This window comes from Candoia aspera, chromosome 2 (assembly GCF_035149785.1).
Source record: "Candoia aspera isolate rCanAsp1 chromosome 2, rCanAsp1.hap2, whole genome shotgun sequence".
Lineage (NCBI taxonomy): Eukaryota > Metazoa > Chordata > Lepidosauria > Squamata > Boidae > Candoia > Candoia aspera.
Genome location: NC_086154.1, coordinates 47,444,845 through 47,459,504, shown reverse-complemented (window position 1 = coordinate 47,459,504; position 14,660 = coordinate 47,444,845). Strand labels below are relative to the sequence as shown.

The window sequence follows — 14,660 nt, the reverse complement described above, 5'->3', positions numbered from 1 at the left end:
AAGCCTTGTTTATTAAAGCCATGATGGGCTGCAGAGAACAATATCTCTGGGGATATCTGATGACAGCTATGAAAGATTTCCACTTGGAATATAAATGGTAGAGAGCAGGAGTTAACAAATGAAATGTAAGAAAGAAAAAGAATGTGGGCTTGTGAAATTAAGAGAAAATAAGAATGCAATTGATCTGAATGATTGCAGTCTGATCTTTTTGGTGGAATTGGTGACATAGCCTCAGTGGGTCCACAGAACAGGAAAGGGATAACTGAGTACCATTTACATAATATTTACCTTTATAGCTTTGTGCAGATTTTAACCTCTAGACTTTTCATCTCCACTGAGTAACAAACTGGGATGCAGGAGGAATAGCTGACAATCAGCCTTTCCAATGAGAAGAAAAGCATGGGAAAACATGCCAGAAAGTACATTCCTCCTTATGCAATAGTGCAGATGGAGAAAAGAAGCTGGCTTCTGGCAGTTTTCGTGTAACCAGATGTGCTGCCACTGGATCGCAGGCAGAAGCGTAAGACCACCAGGGGTGCCTCTGGAAACAAACATCCCTATACAAAAGACCTGAATATCGAATTCCAGGTATTTCCTATATGCATCTCATCACACACAGCTTTTACATTACCTGTTGCATAGTTACACATTTTAGACTGAATAATAAAACAACATTTTACTGGAAGATGTGTTTTTTTGTTTTACTTGTATTTTAATACTAATCCTGAAAAACTGTAAAATAACCATTCATATTACAAAGTAAATACTTTGTAACGTGTTTACAAAGCTGAAAGAATACAAAAGAAATACCAGGTCATTAAAAGGCCCATGTCCTTTATAGGGCAGGAGTTGTTTGTGAATACATGACTGGAAACAAACAAGCAAACAGCCATAAGGAAGCTGAATAAAAACCAAAAGCAAAATGTTGGCTTAGCATATTAATTATAGCAACAGTGAATTAGAGTGCATTAGAGAACAATCAAGAGAAAGAAATGTTTTCTTTTTACAAATAAAATAGCTGAGAAATGTAACAAAATGGCTATCTAAAGATGCAGGACATTACATTTATTATAGAATACACAATTTCTCATAAGTACTCAAGACCTTTTCATATTCAAAATACCTTGGGCGATGGATAACTAGTCAGCCAGAGTCTGAAAGTAGAATGGCAGGTTTCACTGTTAAACTCTTCACAGATTTTCTCCAGCATTGGCATCCAGGAAACAGCAAGATGGCAGTTTTGTAAACAAACCCAGGTCCCTTCCTCCATTCCTTCTCTAATCATTTTTGTTGCTATTGGTCCTTGCCCTTGTCCCAAAGAGATGGACTGAAATTTACCTCCGGTCATATTTTTGTCATTTGCAAATTTTAAAAGACCTGGCGTGAAAATAGTAATACATTAATATTTGCTAGCCTGGAGGTAATTATAAAGCACAAATCTAAAACCATATGTAAGTCATGCCTTTTAGTTAACCAAGCCATTACATTCAAAATCAGATCTGGTAAATGTCTACATTTCATTTGTATGTGTGAGGTGGCAAATGTATTGATTAATATGGGGCAATTTACATACTCCAAGACATAAATAACAGCATGAGTTCGTCATCTGGAAATATGTTTAATGTGGATGTTTACACCATCAAAAAAAAATCTTAAATTATTAGGCTATGTCCTAATGCTACTTCTGCCTATAATATCTGAAACTGAAAGCTCTGAGGCTATGTCACATTCTCATCTGTTCAGCTCATGAAGAGATAATAGTGAATAGTGACAACTACAAAATAACATTTATTTATTTATTTATTTATGCAAACACGCATGCCACCTCATCAGGCAGCTCCAGGTGGCCTACAAGAAAATACACAACATAAAAACAGAAACATAGAGGCATCATGAACCTGTACAATAAATACAATAGCATCTCTGATCATTCAACCCACAGATCTCCTGAGTAGTGCCAGTCCACACTCCTTTCTAAAAGATTTCTGGAAAAGCACTGTTTTTATCACTTTTCAAGAAGATAATATATAAGGAAAAAACCATCTCAACCTCTGAGAGTAAGCTGTTCCAGAGTGAGGGTGCTACAACCAAGAAGCTCTGCTTTTGGATTCCTGCCCCTTTAACATCTTGTGGGGAAGAATCTGCAACATCTCCCCTTAGCCTGCAGATTTGACCTGAAGCAGGCAGTCCCAAAGGTGTAGAATACCCAAGTCATAAAGTGCTATATAGGTGGCAACCAGCATCTTCAACTGGACCCAGAAACCTACTGGTAGCCAATGCAGCTCATGCAAGTTTAGCATTATTCTTCTGTACCAGCTGCTACTGGTCTGTACCTGAGTGGGTGCATTCTGCACCAGTTGTAGTTTTAAACTATCTAAGTGCAGCCAGATGTGGAACAAACTGCAGTAATCTAAATGAGATTTAGAAATCTAAAGGGTTGAGCTACCATTACTAAGATTCTAGTTCAAGAAAGTTTCAACTATACTAAAGCTGGGCAAAAGCCTTCTTGGTCATAGTTTCTGTCTGCTGCTCCAGAAGGAGCTGCAAGTCCAGGAGGAGCCCACAAATGCGTATCTGCTCTTTCCAGGGTATCTAAAGCCAAAGATGGAGTTACACAGGAGCCAGAGGGCTTGGGCAGAAATAGCAATTCTATATCGCTGGGATTCAATCTAACTTGTTCCATTCTATCCAGATCCTCACAGCTGCTATGTACTGAACCACAACTTCCATTGCATCCCTTATTTGGCCCAGGGTAGAGAAGTATAGGTAAAGGTAAAGGTAAAGGTAAAGGTTTCCCTTGACATTAAGTCCAGTCGTGTCTGACTCTAGGGGGCGGTGCTCATCTCCGTTTCAAAGCTGAAGAGCCGGCGTTTGTCCGTAGACACTTCCGTGGTCATGTGGCCGGCATGACTAAATGGAACGCCGTTACCTGCCCACCGAAGCGGTACCTATTAATCTACTCACATTTGCATGTTTTCGAACTGCTAGGTTGGCAGGAGCTGGGACTAGAAACGGGAGCTCACCCCGTCACACGGATTCGAACTGCCGACCTTCCGATCGGCAAGCTCAGCAGCTCAGCGGTTTATCCCGCAGCGCCACCGCATCCCTTTTAGAGAAGTATAACCAGATATCAAAATACATCCAAAAGAAGTCACAGGGGCCAGGGAAAATTCTCCCAACACACCACCCACCAAAAGGTAATCTGAAAGAAGGCTGCCAGACAGCAGACTGTGGGCACAATAAGGGTGGGGTATTGACACTTCACCACCCTTACTACCCCCATGTAGAACCAAGCCTGGGCTCTTTTTCTTCCACCATGGTTACTCCAAGAGACTTTCCCAACTTTTCACCTTAGATCTCCTCAGTAAACCAAGGAGTTCCCAAGACTGAGGTACAGAGAGAGACCGCCCAAAAGCAATCCTGTTCAGGAGCCCTTCTAATCTCCAAATTTTAGAGCTTGATTAGATGCCCAACAGAACATCCTGTCATATTGCTGGGAAACTCCCCAAGTGCCAGCTGGAAACCTATCAGATCTATTAGGCACCTGAGGTAGGCATCTTAATAGTGCCCACCCCCGGCCTCTGGGCCCATGATGACTTGGGACTATATCATTGTCATTAAAATCCCAAACAACCCCCAATACTCCTTTTCAAGGAGTGACTACTGAAATCTCCCAGCATGTAAAGCCAAGAGGAATCCACCAGCAGCCTGGCAATGATGTCAAGCAGCTCAGGAAGGTAAGCTGCTAGGCAGGAAGATGGGTGATTCAGCAGCAGGACTCCCAGTTTATATCTGGTGTCCAACTTAACATATATGTCCTGACAGCCACCTACTTGCAGAATAGGACATCCGATCATCGTTAAGTGCTTCCAAGGGATTACTGCCTCTCTCTCTTACCCTGGCTAATGCATCAGTAAAACAGATCTAAATTATGTTTTGTATTGACTAGTGATCTTAGAAGATTCACCAACACAAATAAATGAAGGTTGCAAATAAAGAAACAGGGCAGCAAAATGAAGTGCATTTGTCTCCCCAGCTCTCAATTCCCCCATTCTTAGGAAGGTTTTGAAAATGTATTTTCTCTTTATCTTTTCATTGTTTCTATTAACATAAAACACAAACTCAACTTTGCGAACAACAAGACATTGTATTACAAAATGCTATTTTTGAAAGATATTCAGAAACTTAATGAAAAAGAAACCAAACTAATAGAAGCTTTTGTAAAGAAAAAAGAAAAACCAAATATAATGAGTGAACTTACTGGCCATAGGATCTGCTCCAGGAGACAGCACAAAGATTAAAGGGATTGAAGAATTTGAATCTAAGTAACTTTTTGTTAGATCAAAAGGAGGTGGCTCAACAAATTTCTTTCCAAGTTTATCAGTCACAAAGGTTGTTATAGCTGGTGTAATCTGTTTTAAAATAAATTGTGAGCATAACATAGGAATTCGTTGTAAAATACATATCTTTTATTTCAAGGCACCTCAACTAGTAAATATTTAATAATTCAAAGACTTCTAAATCCTGTGGCAAACATTTGCAGTAATCCAAAAGGCTTACATGTTGGCAGGTTTGTTTTTTCTACACATTTTAGGAATGCATTTTGTGTGTGGAATGTTAGAAGGAAACAGGTGTGATAATAAATTTTCTAACTCTTGACCCTTTAAAAAGAAATATATAGTTGATTTCACATTTGCTTACTTGTGATGCATGACAATCTAATATTATTGTAATGACTTTGGTCACTAGGTATAATAAAGAAGTTCAGTTTCTCTTTGGGACTCCATTTGAAAATTATTCTCTGACTTTTTTGAATCCTGGCAATTAATGGGATCCCTGTTTGGGCAGCTATTGGTTTCAAATCTGATTTTGAATAGCCTCTAATAATATTGGAGCAATTCAATTCTGAAGAAATTCTGTTAAAAACTTTTACAGAATTTGAAAATCAGTGAAAAAGATGGCTTCTTAGTAGTTTAGTCAGCTAAAGCATTTGTTGTTCGCTGCATTTGGTCCAAATGCTTATTGGTGCTTCTGAGGTTCTGCAGTGGCTGGAAGATTATTTTTTGCATTTTGTATTTTATTGATTGTTAGCCGTCTTGAATACTCCAATTAAGTAAAAATGCAAGGTAGACATCAAATAAATGGAACTATATTTTAGAACTCAAACAATAACTACTTATTTAACTGCCAACAGAATTTAGGTCACCTAAATCATATTTACCTTGTCAGGTCTCAAGCATCGGAGAATAATCATTTTCTTTATTTCGTTCAAGTCTGTATTCCATGGTTTGGGTAAGGCAACAGACTGGGGTTCTTTACTGTCATATATGGTACGCCATTCATTGGGTTGTGAAGCTACATGATTCCTACAATAGAATAAACCGGAAAGATTTAGGTTTCAATTTTATACAAGAATAAAAACTCTTCTAGGTGTTCTTCTAGAAGAGAAGGCTCTTCCTTACTTTGATCCTCACTTGTGTCCTTTTCTTTGACTTTATTCTCTCATCTGCCTCTCTCCAATTTCTCATAGCTTTCTGCCTCTCCTCTTCCAGAAAGTATCTAGTTAACTCTTTACTTGCATTTTCCTAATGCAGCAATCAGGTGTTTGTTCACAAAAAGGGTGGGTAATCTGTGGCCATGCATGCTGCATGAAAGCCTCAAATCCATTTTTCATGAAATAAAGCCTTAAATAAGTGTGTGGAGTCTCTGCTAGGCTTTGCGTACCCATTTTGTTTTAAGCCCCACATCCCCCCTCCCAAAAGACACCAAAAATGTATTAGCCATACCTGCGGCAACACTACATCATTGCCACTACTTTGCAACCCTCAAAGTGTTTAAAGAAAAAATTGGCCAGTGACTGAATCAAGTTGCCTACCCCTATTATAAAACACATTAATCTGTCACCACAGACACTTGCCAGCCATCAATGGTTCCATTCCCTGGGTTGAGAAATGCCAAGTCTTACATACATAGGATTTTTACTGGAAAATAAAACATGAGCTGCATGGGTTCCAGAACTCCAAGTGCAGCTCATATCCAGAAGCCAATTATTGCTAGCAGAGATGTATAGCTATCTTCATTCTGAAACAGTGGCCACCTCAAAGACTCATTAGAAGAAATATTGAAAGACTAAATAAAAGCATCTATATGTACACCCTAGGAATTGCATACAAAAATATTCTAGTTACAAATTTACTGATGAGGTGGAGCATGCAAATAGCAAATCTCCTGTTCTCTCATTCCAAATCAGATCAATTTAGTATCAGACCCCCTACTTGATACCCTTTCTTTTTACCATTTGCTTTTTCTTGTTGAAAGAGAGGGAGGAATTCAGAATTGCATCATAAGAAAAGACCCCAATATTCAGGCTGAATGCCTGAAGCAATCATGTAGGACCTCAACCCATTTTCCCTTCCTTTCATGCCTCTTCCTTTCTCTTCCATTAGCAGCAGAGAGAGTTAATTACACCTCCCTTTTTTTCTGAAACCTCAGAGAAGAATCTGGGTGAGATACAAAGGAAAGCTGCACACTTTGCATCTTGATTTGCACAGAACTAGTATACCTTCTATATCAGAAAATGCTTATCACCAAGAAAACAATATTATAAAAGAGTTGCTATTGTACCGTAATCCTTTAAAAGCAGGCATATCACTTGCACGACATATTTCATCCCAGCTTTTATCTTGTAGCCAAGATGGATCAGGGTTCTTGAATTTGCTCTTGAGACCAACTCCTCCAGTTAATAAAAACATAAACTCTTGATGTTCAATTTCTTTCCTAGCCCTGTTTTAAAACAATGATCAAATACGATTTAAGTAACACACCATTATTTTAGTTTAAAATACAATTGAGATTTTAAAAAACCCTTCTTTCTATAACACCTATTTATAGTCTGGGAATTACTAAGTATGCCAGAATTCACTAGCCATAACTGTCACTGAAATTCACTTCCATTATCTTAAATGATTAGAGATCCTTTGACAATGAAGGCTTCATGGAAAATATATCCAAGCACCATGTTGGAGTCCTCTATGTGGCAAGACTGACTTGTGCAAGCCCTGCAAGGCATGCTCATGTCAGGGTGTTTGTAGGCTTTGAGTGGGATCCTGCTGGAAAACCCAAGAATCCCAGCCAAGATTCCTATGAGACAAACTGATGAGGCAACTTTGAAAAGATAAAAGGCTAGATGAACTATAAAAGGGATGCAAGGTAGAACAGAAATAAACAGAAAATATTTGGAGAAATGATATACCTCATAAAATATTTAATGAGACTGAATTACTAAACTACAGCTCAGTTTAATCCCAATTTAATTTGCTCTGGTGTGCAGATGTATTTTAACAGCTTCTTTGCATCACTAATTTGCAAGTGCAAACATGCAGCTACTTGAAAGATAACTTCTTCCTAATTTTTAAGATGCTCCAAGATAAATAATCATCATTCTCTTAATATATTAAAAGATTCTAAAGAACAGAGCCTCTTACATCAGAAGATTACAGCAGAGTAAAAATGAAAACAGCAACTTATCCTTCTCAAACAGGGAGCGACAGACATTGCAATACAAGTTGTATGTGAAATGGTCGTTTAGATATCGTAGCCTTTTTTCCAAAATTTTAGATTTGTTGCTATTAAAAATAGAAACACATATTTAGAAAGTGCATACGCAATAGAGAAAATATTGATATATGTATCATATATTGATTTAATTGGAACTTATTGCAGTATCTACAACACATGAACCTGAGTAGGCATAGCTAATTACAGAATAAAAGGAAAACAGAAAAATAGGAAGAAAAAAGATTCTTGATGTCCTGACTCCCAGGAAACACTCTGAGACAGGGAACTGTTCTCTAATGTTTATTTGCTAATACATAACAGTAATCCTAACAAACTGAACAAGCGTGGGAAAAACCCAGCCATATAAACCCCGCAGGTTAAGGCGGTCCCAATCTGTGCCTCTTGGAATGGCTCACCAATTCCTCAGTGCTACGCATGCGCTTAACAGTCTGGAAGGGAGCCCCCTGCTCGCCATCCTTACTCATGACACTTGATTTCTTAACAACTTCTGGGGCTATTAAATATTTATTTAGAACTTCAAATGTTTACAAACAGAGAAACCACTATTTTCAGGAAAAAATTATACTTGCAAGAATAAATAGGTTTAAAACAGGCATATTTTGAAAAATGAAATACTTGAATACAATTACTGCTCACCTGTCATGAATAGAGTTGATATAAAGGTTTACAAACCAACTGAGAGAATACTGGTACATTGGGTCTATATTAGCCAGATCAGCAATACTAAAGAACAATACAGATGAATGCTTTGCGATAGGTCTGTAACCTTCTCGAGACTGTGCTATTTTAATTTCAGTTTTTTCTGCAATCTGAAGAAAATACATTCCTTAGTTATTAGAATAATGTCTAAGTATAGTATAGAGCATTTTCTTACTATGGTATTTCTTGCATTATACTAACACATTGACAGGTGCCCTGTTTATTCATCGGTGTAGCAAGTCCTATGATCAGATTTGTATGTCTGTATAACACTTAAAAACCAGAGATATGTCAGTATACCATCAGAAGATGAGACCCCCAGGTCAGAAGATGGTCAAAATGCTACTGGGGAGGAACAGAGGTGGAGTTCAACTAGCCCCAGACGTGATGACGCAGCTAGCTCAAAGCCGAAAGGACGGCTAGCGGCCGACGGTGCTGGTGGTGAATGGCGAATCTGATGTTCTGAGGATCAACACACCATTGGATCCTGGAACGTAAGATCTATGAGCCAGGGCAAATTGGATGTGGTTATTGGTGAGATGTCAAGATTAAAGATAGACATTTTGGGCGTCAGTGAACTGAAATGGACTGGAATGGGCCACTTCACATCAAATGACCACCAGATCTACTACTGTGGACAAGAGGACCACAGAAGAAATGGAGTAGCCTTCATAATTAATAGTAAAGTGACTAAAGCAGTGCTTGGATACAATCCAAAAAACGATAGAATGATCTCAGTTCGAATTCAGGGCAAGCCATCTAACATCACAGTGATCCAAATATACGCCCCAACCACAGATGCTGAAGAAGCTGAAGTAGAGCAGTTCTATGAGGATCTGCAGCACCTACTGGACAACACGCCTAAAAGAGATGTTATTTTCATCACAGGAGACTGGAATGCTAAGGTGGGCAGTCAAATGACACCTGAAATTACAGGTAAGCATGGCCTGGGAGAACAAAATGAAGCAGGACATAGGCTGATAGAATTTTGCCAAGACAACTCACTCTGCATAACAAACACTCTCTTCCAACAACCTAAGAGATGGCTTTATACATTGACTTCACCAGATGGACAACACCAAAATCAGACTGACTACATCCTTTGCAGCCAAAGGTGGTGGACATCTATACAGTCGGTAAAAACAAGACCTGGAGCTGACTGTAGTTCAGATCATGAACTTCTTCTTGCACAATTTAGGATCAGACTAAAGAGATTAGGGAAGACCCACAGATCAGCTAGATATGAGCTCACTAATATTCCTAAGGAATATGCAGTGGAGGTGAAGAATCGATTTAAGGGACTGGACTTAGTAGACCGGGTCCCGGAAGAACTATGGACAGAAGTTTGGAACATTGTTCAGGAGGCGGCAACAAAATACATCCCAAAGAAAGAGAAAACCAAGAAGGCAAAATGGCTGTCTGCTGAGACACTAGAAGTAGCCCAAGAAAGAAGGAAAGCAAAAGGCAACAGTGATAGGGGGAGATATGCCCAATTAAATGCAAAATTCCAGAGGTTAGCCAGAAGAAATAAGGAATTATTTTTAAACAAGCAATGCGCGGAAGTGGAACAAGACAATAGAATACGAGGGACAAGAGACCTCTTCCAGAAAATTAGAAACATTGGAGGTGAATTCCAGGCAAAAATGGGTATGATCAAAAACAAAGATGGCAAGGACCTAACAGAAGAAGAAGAGATCAAGAAAAGGTGGCAAGAATATACGGAAGACCTGTATAGGAAGGAGAACTATATTGTGGATAGCTTTGACAGTGTGGTCAGTGAGCTAGAGCCAGACATCCTGAAGAGTGAGATGGTGTGGGCCTTAAGAAGCATTGCTAATAACAAGGCAGCAGGAGATGATGGCATCCCAGCTGAACTGTTCAAAATCTTGCAAGATGATGCTGTCAAGGTAATGCATGCTATATGCCAGCAAATTTGGAAAACACAAGAATGGCCATCAGATTGGAAAAAATCAACTTATATCCCCATACCAAAAAAGGGAAACACTAAAGAATGTTCAAACTATCGAACAATGGCACTCATTTCACATGCCAGTAAGGTAATGCTCAAGATCCTGCAAGGTAGACTTCAGCAATTCATGGAGCAAGAATTGCCAGATGTACAAGCTGGGTTTAGAAAAGGCAGAGGAACTAGGGACCAAATTGCCAATATCAGATGGATAATGGAAAAAGCCAGGGAGTTTCAGAAAAACATCTATTTCTGTTTTCTTGACTATTCTAAAGCCTTTGACTGTGTGGACCATAACAAATTGTGGCAAGTTCTTAGTGGTATGGGGATACCAAGTCATCTTGTATGCCTCCTGAAGAATCTGTATAACGACCAAGTAGCAACAGTAAGAACAGACCATGGAACAACGGACTGGTTTAAGATTGGGAAAGGAGTACGGCAGGACTGTATACTCTCACCCTACCTATTCAGCTTGTATGCAGAACACATCATGCGATGTGCTGGGCTTGAGGAATCCAAGGCTGGAGTTAAAATCGCTGGAGGAAACATTAACAATCTCAGATGTGCAGATGATACCACTTTGATGGCTGAAAACAAAGAGGAACTGAGGAGCCTTGTGATGAAGGTGAAAGAAGAAAGTGCAAAAGCTGGCTTGCAGCTAAACCTCAAAAAAACCAAGATTATGGCAACCAGCTTGATTGATAACTGGCAAATAGAGGGAGAAAATGTAGAAGCAGTGAAAGACTTTGTATTCCTAGGTGCAAAGATTACTGCAGATGCTGACTGCAGTCAGGAAATCAGAAGACGCTTAATCCTTGGGAGAAGAGCAATGACAAATCTCGATAAAATAGTTAAGAGCAGAGACGTCACACTGACAACAAAGGTCCGCATAGTTAAAGCAGTGGTGTTCCCCGTAGTAACATATGGCTGCGAGAGCTGGACCATAAGGAAGGCTGAGAGAAGGAAGATAGATGCTTTTGAACTGTGGTGTTGGAGGAAAATTCTGAGAGTGCCTTGGACTGCAAGAAGATCAAACCAGTCCATACTCCAGGAAATCAAGCCAGACTGCTCACTTGAGGGAATATTAAAGGCAAAACTGAAATACTGTGGCCACATAATGAGAAGACAGGACACCCTGGAGAAGATGCTGATGCTAGGGAGAGTGGAGGGCAAAAGGAAGAGGGGCCGACCAAGGGCAAGGTGGATGGATGATGTTCTAGAGGGGACGGACTCGTCCCTGGGGGAGCTGCGGGTGTTGACGACCGACAGGGAGCTCTGGCGTGGGCTGGTCCGTGAAGTCACGAAGAGTCGGAAGCGACTAAACGAATAAGCAACATAACACTTAAATAACCACACAGAATCAGAAATCACAGCAAGCTGAGAACTTTCTAGTATGTTGCAAACGTTCTAGACTATTTTATGCTAGCATATTTGTAAAGCTGACTACATCAGTATCTTTTGAGGTTTAAAACTAAGTGTCAAAGAGGTAGTTCAAAGATGAAAAGCAGTTCGACAAAAGAGGAAAACTATTTATTTAGATAGACAACCACTTGGATGTTCTTTTCAGATAGGCTCTAGGGATCAGAAAAATATTGCCTTGTTTCTACCAGCAACTCTGACTTCTAAAAACACTTCCACCATCCTTTTTGTAAGTGCTTCTAATTTGGAAGGGGTGGCAGTGACAGGAGATTTGAAAGAAAGCATTCTTTTTCTCCTTCCACCCTTTCCTTCCTTCCATCATCCAAGTTAATAATGTGAGAGCAGATTGCAAATTTTTCGAAGACAATACAATTTTCCACATTCAAACACCCTATTAGTTGAAATGCTGCCATTAACAGAGGGTAGGGTCTAGTTCAATAACTAGGGAGTGTGAAGAGACACATTTGGAGGGAAACTGGAAGTACTTGATTCATATTAAAAGGCTGAGATTTTTAAAGGGTGACTCTCCTTGTGTGTTGAGCTTTATAAGCCATTCACATTTGATACCAAGTTTAAGCATGGAAAACCTTACCAGCATATATGATTTCAAACAATAATGTGCCACAAGATACTTCCCCAAATTATTGCACAGAGTGATAACTGAAATATCCTAAGCAAGGGGCACAGTGACACAATGAGAGGGCAAAAATAATGAAAGGACAGTACGCTCCCCCTCACACACATTTCTTTTCCAAACATACACAACTTTTATATTTTCCCCTACCCCCTTCTCTCTCTCTCTCTCACACACACACACACACACACAGCATTTTTGGCCACTAAGAAAAGAAGAGAGGCTTGGAAGGTTGCCTCAGGTGTCAGCCATTTCTTTAGCCCTACCACTTTCTTCTACTAGTCCATTCTTCCCAACTATTATGCAGACTCCTTGGAGGCCAGCTAAGTCATATTTTGCTTGCATCTATTCTTACAGTCCTCCATGAGATATGAAGAGACTAAACCATATCTGAGCTGCAGAAACTCTTGGGAATCATTTACTGGTCATCTGGTTTTGCAGCCCAGATACGATAGCCCTATGGGAGAGGAGAGAGAAATAAAGCAGATTAAAAAGGTAGACAAAAATGAGTCTGCCAGAGGGTGCAGAGGAACAAAGGGCAAACTTTAAAAAATCTGCCGTAATTTTAGATGTCTGGCCACCTTACTTGCACATAGAATGCTGCTGCTATTACACCACTGCTATGCACCACCATAGCTATGTTCACCTTTGGGATCAATGCATTAATCATTATATATAGTAATTACTTGCAAAATCTGAAGTTGCTTACCTGCTGCTTCTTTGTAATTTCATTAGACATTATTTTTGCTGAGTCCAAGATAGTAATTGCACTTTCATCCTCTAAAATATTACCTTCAGAAGACTGTAATGTTTCTAAAATTTTGTTTTCTATATCTTTTAGTTGTTTCTTATTGGCAGCTGACTGGAGGATAAGAGCATTTCGTTCCTCCTCTAATTCTGGCCTAAAAAGACAAATACCCATTTTGGGTTTTTTGTTCTTTTAATGTCAATGTTTTGTTGGACACCATTATGTTAAAATATTTTTCTTAAAAAATTATACAGTGCAAAATATTCTCTTTTGAGATTTTTTGATTAAATGATTCTGTCAAACTATTAGTAGACTCATGCATGTTCTTTCACATCCTATTTAATTCTACCAAACCATCAAAGCTAGGGCTGGATCCATACTGCCATATAGGCAATCACAAGGACGACCCATTTTATCATAGCTTCAACGCACTGCAGTCCTCCCCCCTCCTGTAATTAAATCACCTTAGTATTCTAAATACAGTATATTAGCAAAGATTTCCTCTATTACTTGGTACTGATTATTGTACAAGGAAGAATTCAGTCCACAAGCTACTACACACTCCCCTTATTTTTTAACTTAAAAATTAATTAAGTTTGGTTTCTCTACGAAAAGCCTGTAACTATTACCTAATTACCTATGGATGTGCACTGTGTATGTGTATGTATGCATGTTCAATAAGTGGTTTCTTGAATTAGAATGGAATTGAATTTTATTTATGAATCAAACCTCCTGAGGAGAACCCAAACACTTACCTTTCCTTGGCAACAACAATACCTAAAAGTTGATCTTCTAGTCCTTCTGGAGTGATCATGAAATTGAGCAAAGAAACCTTTGTAGCTAATTCAGGTAAATAATGTGGATTCCTTAATTTGGTGGTAATATAAAATTTGAAATCAAAAGAATATTCAATTACTGTTTCACCAAGTCGAATGCAATCCATGCCCCCTAGTGTTAAAGAAACAAAAATATTTATTCTACACAGCAACAACCTTTAACTGGTAGCAATTTTAGCAGTCTAGTAGTGTAAAATAAATGACAGATACAGTAGTTAAACAGACTATGATTGCATTCAGATAACACGTTTAATGATAGTTTAGGATACCCTTGGATTCACCTAACACCATTTCCTGTTTCTCGCCTGTGTATTTATTTATTTATTTATCAGATTCATCGCCGCCCATCTCCCAAAAGGGACTCTGGGCGGTTTACAATAAAACATAAATAAGAAAAATATAAAACTAACATACTATTATACATAAAAAATAAATGTGATAAAAACCCCGATGGCTGGAAGTTCTCTGTGATTTGCAGGCAGAGCAGGGTCCTTCTAAGAAACTAACCAACCCCAGGAATGACTACTCTCTCTCCTGCCCCAGGCATAATTACAGAACCAGGTCTTTAGTTGTTTCCTAAAGTCCAGGAGGGAGGGAGCCAATCTCACTTCCGGGGGAAGGATATTCCAAAGGGCAGGGGCTGCTGCAGAGAAGGCCTGCCTCCTGGACCCCGCCAGATGGAATTCTCTTGCAGACGGGGTCTGTAGCATGCCCCCTCTGCCTGAACGGGAGGGACAGGTTAAAATAATGGGGAGGAGACGGTCCCTTAGGTAACCTGGA

General features: G+C 39.3%; 1 protein-coding gene across 1 annotated transcript in view; it reads right to left on the bottom strand.

Moving 5' to 3' along the window:
- DNAH12 (dynein axonemal heavy chain 12) overlaps positions 1-14,660 on the bottom strand; it is a 138,434-nt gene that overhangs the window by 15,411 nt on the left and 108,363 nt on the right. Inside the window, exons 56-63 of the mRNA XM_063291760.1 lie at positions 13,800-13,992; positions 13,006-13,198; positions 8,215-8,387; positions 7,485-7,625; positions 6,625-6,783; positions 5,222-5,366; positions 4,262-4,412; positions 1,124-1,377 (exon numbers count right to left, since the gene is read on the bottom strand). Coding sequence (XP_063147830.1) covers positions 1,124-1,377; positions 4,262-4,412; positions 5,222-5,366; positions 6,625-6,783; positions 7,485-7,625; positions 8,215-8,387; positions 13,006-13,198; positions 13,800-13,992 — 1,409 coding nt within the window. The remainder of the gene's footprint in view (positions 1-1,123; positions 1,378-4,261; positions 4,413-5,221; positions 5,367-6,624; positions 6,784-7,484; positions 7,626-8,214; positions 8,388-13,005; positions 13,199-13,799; positions 13,993-14,660) is intronic.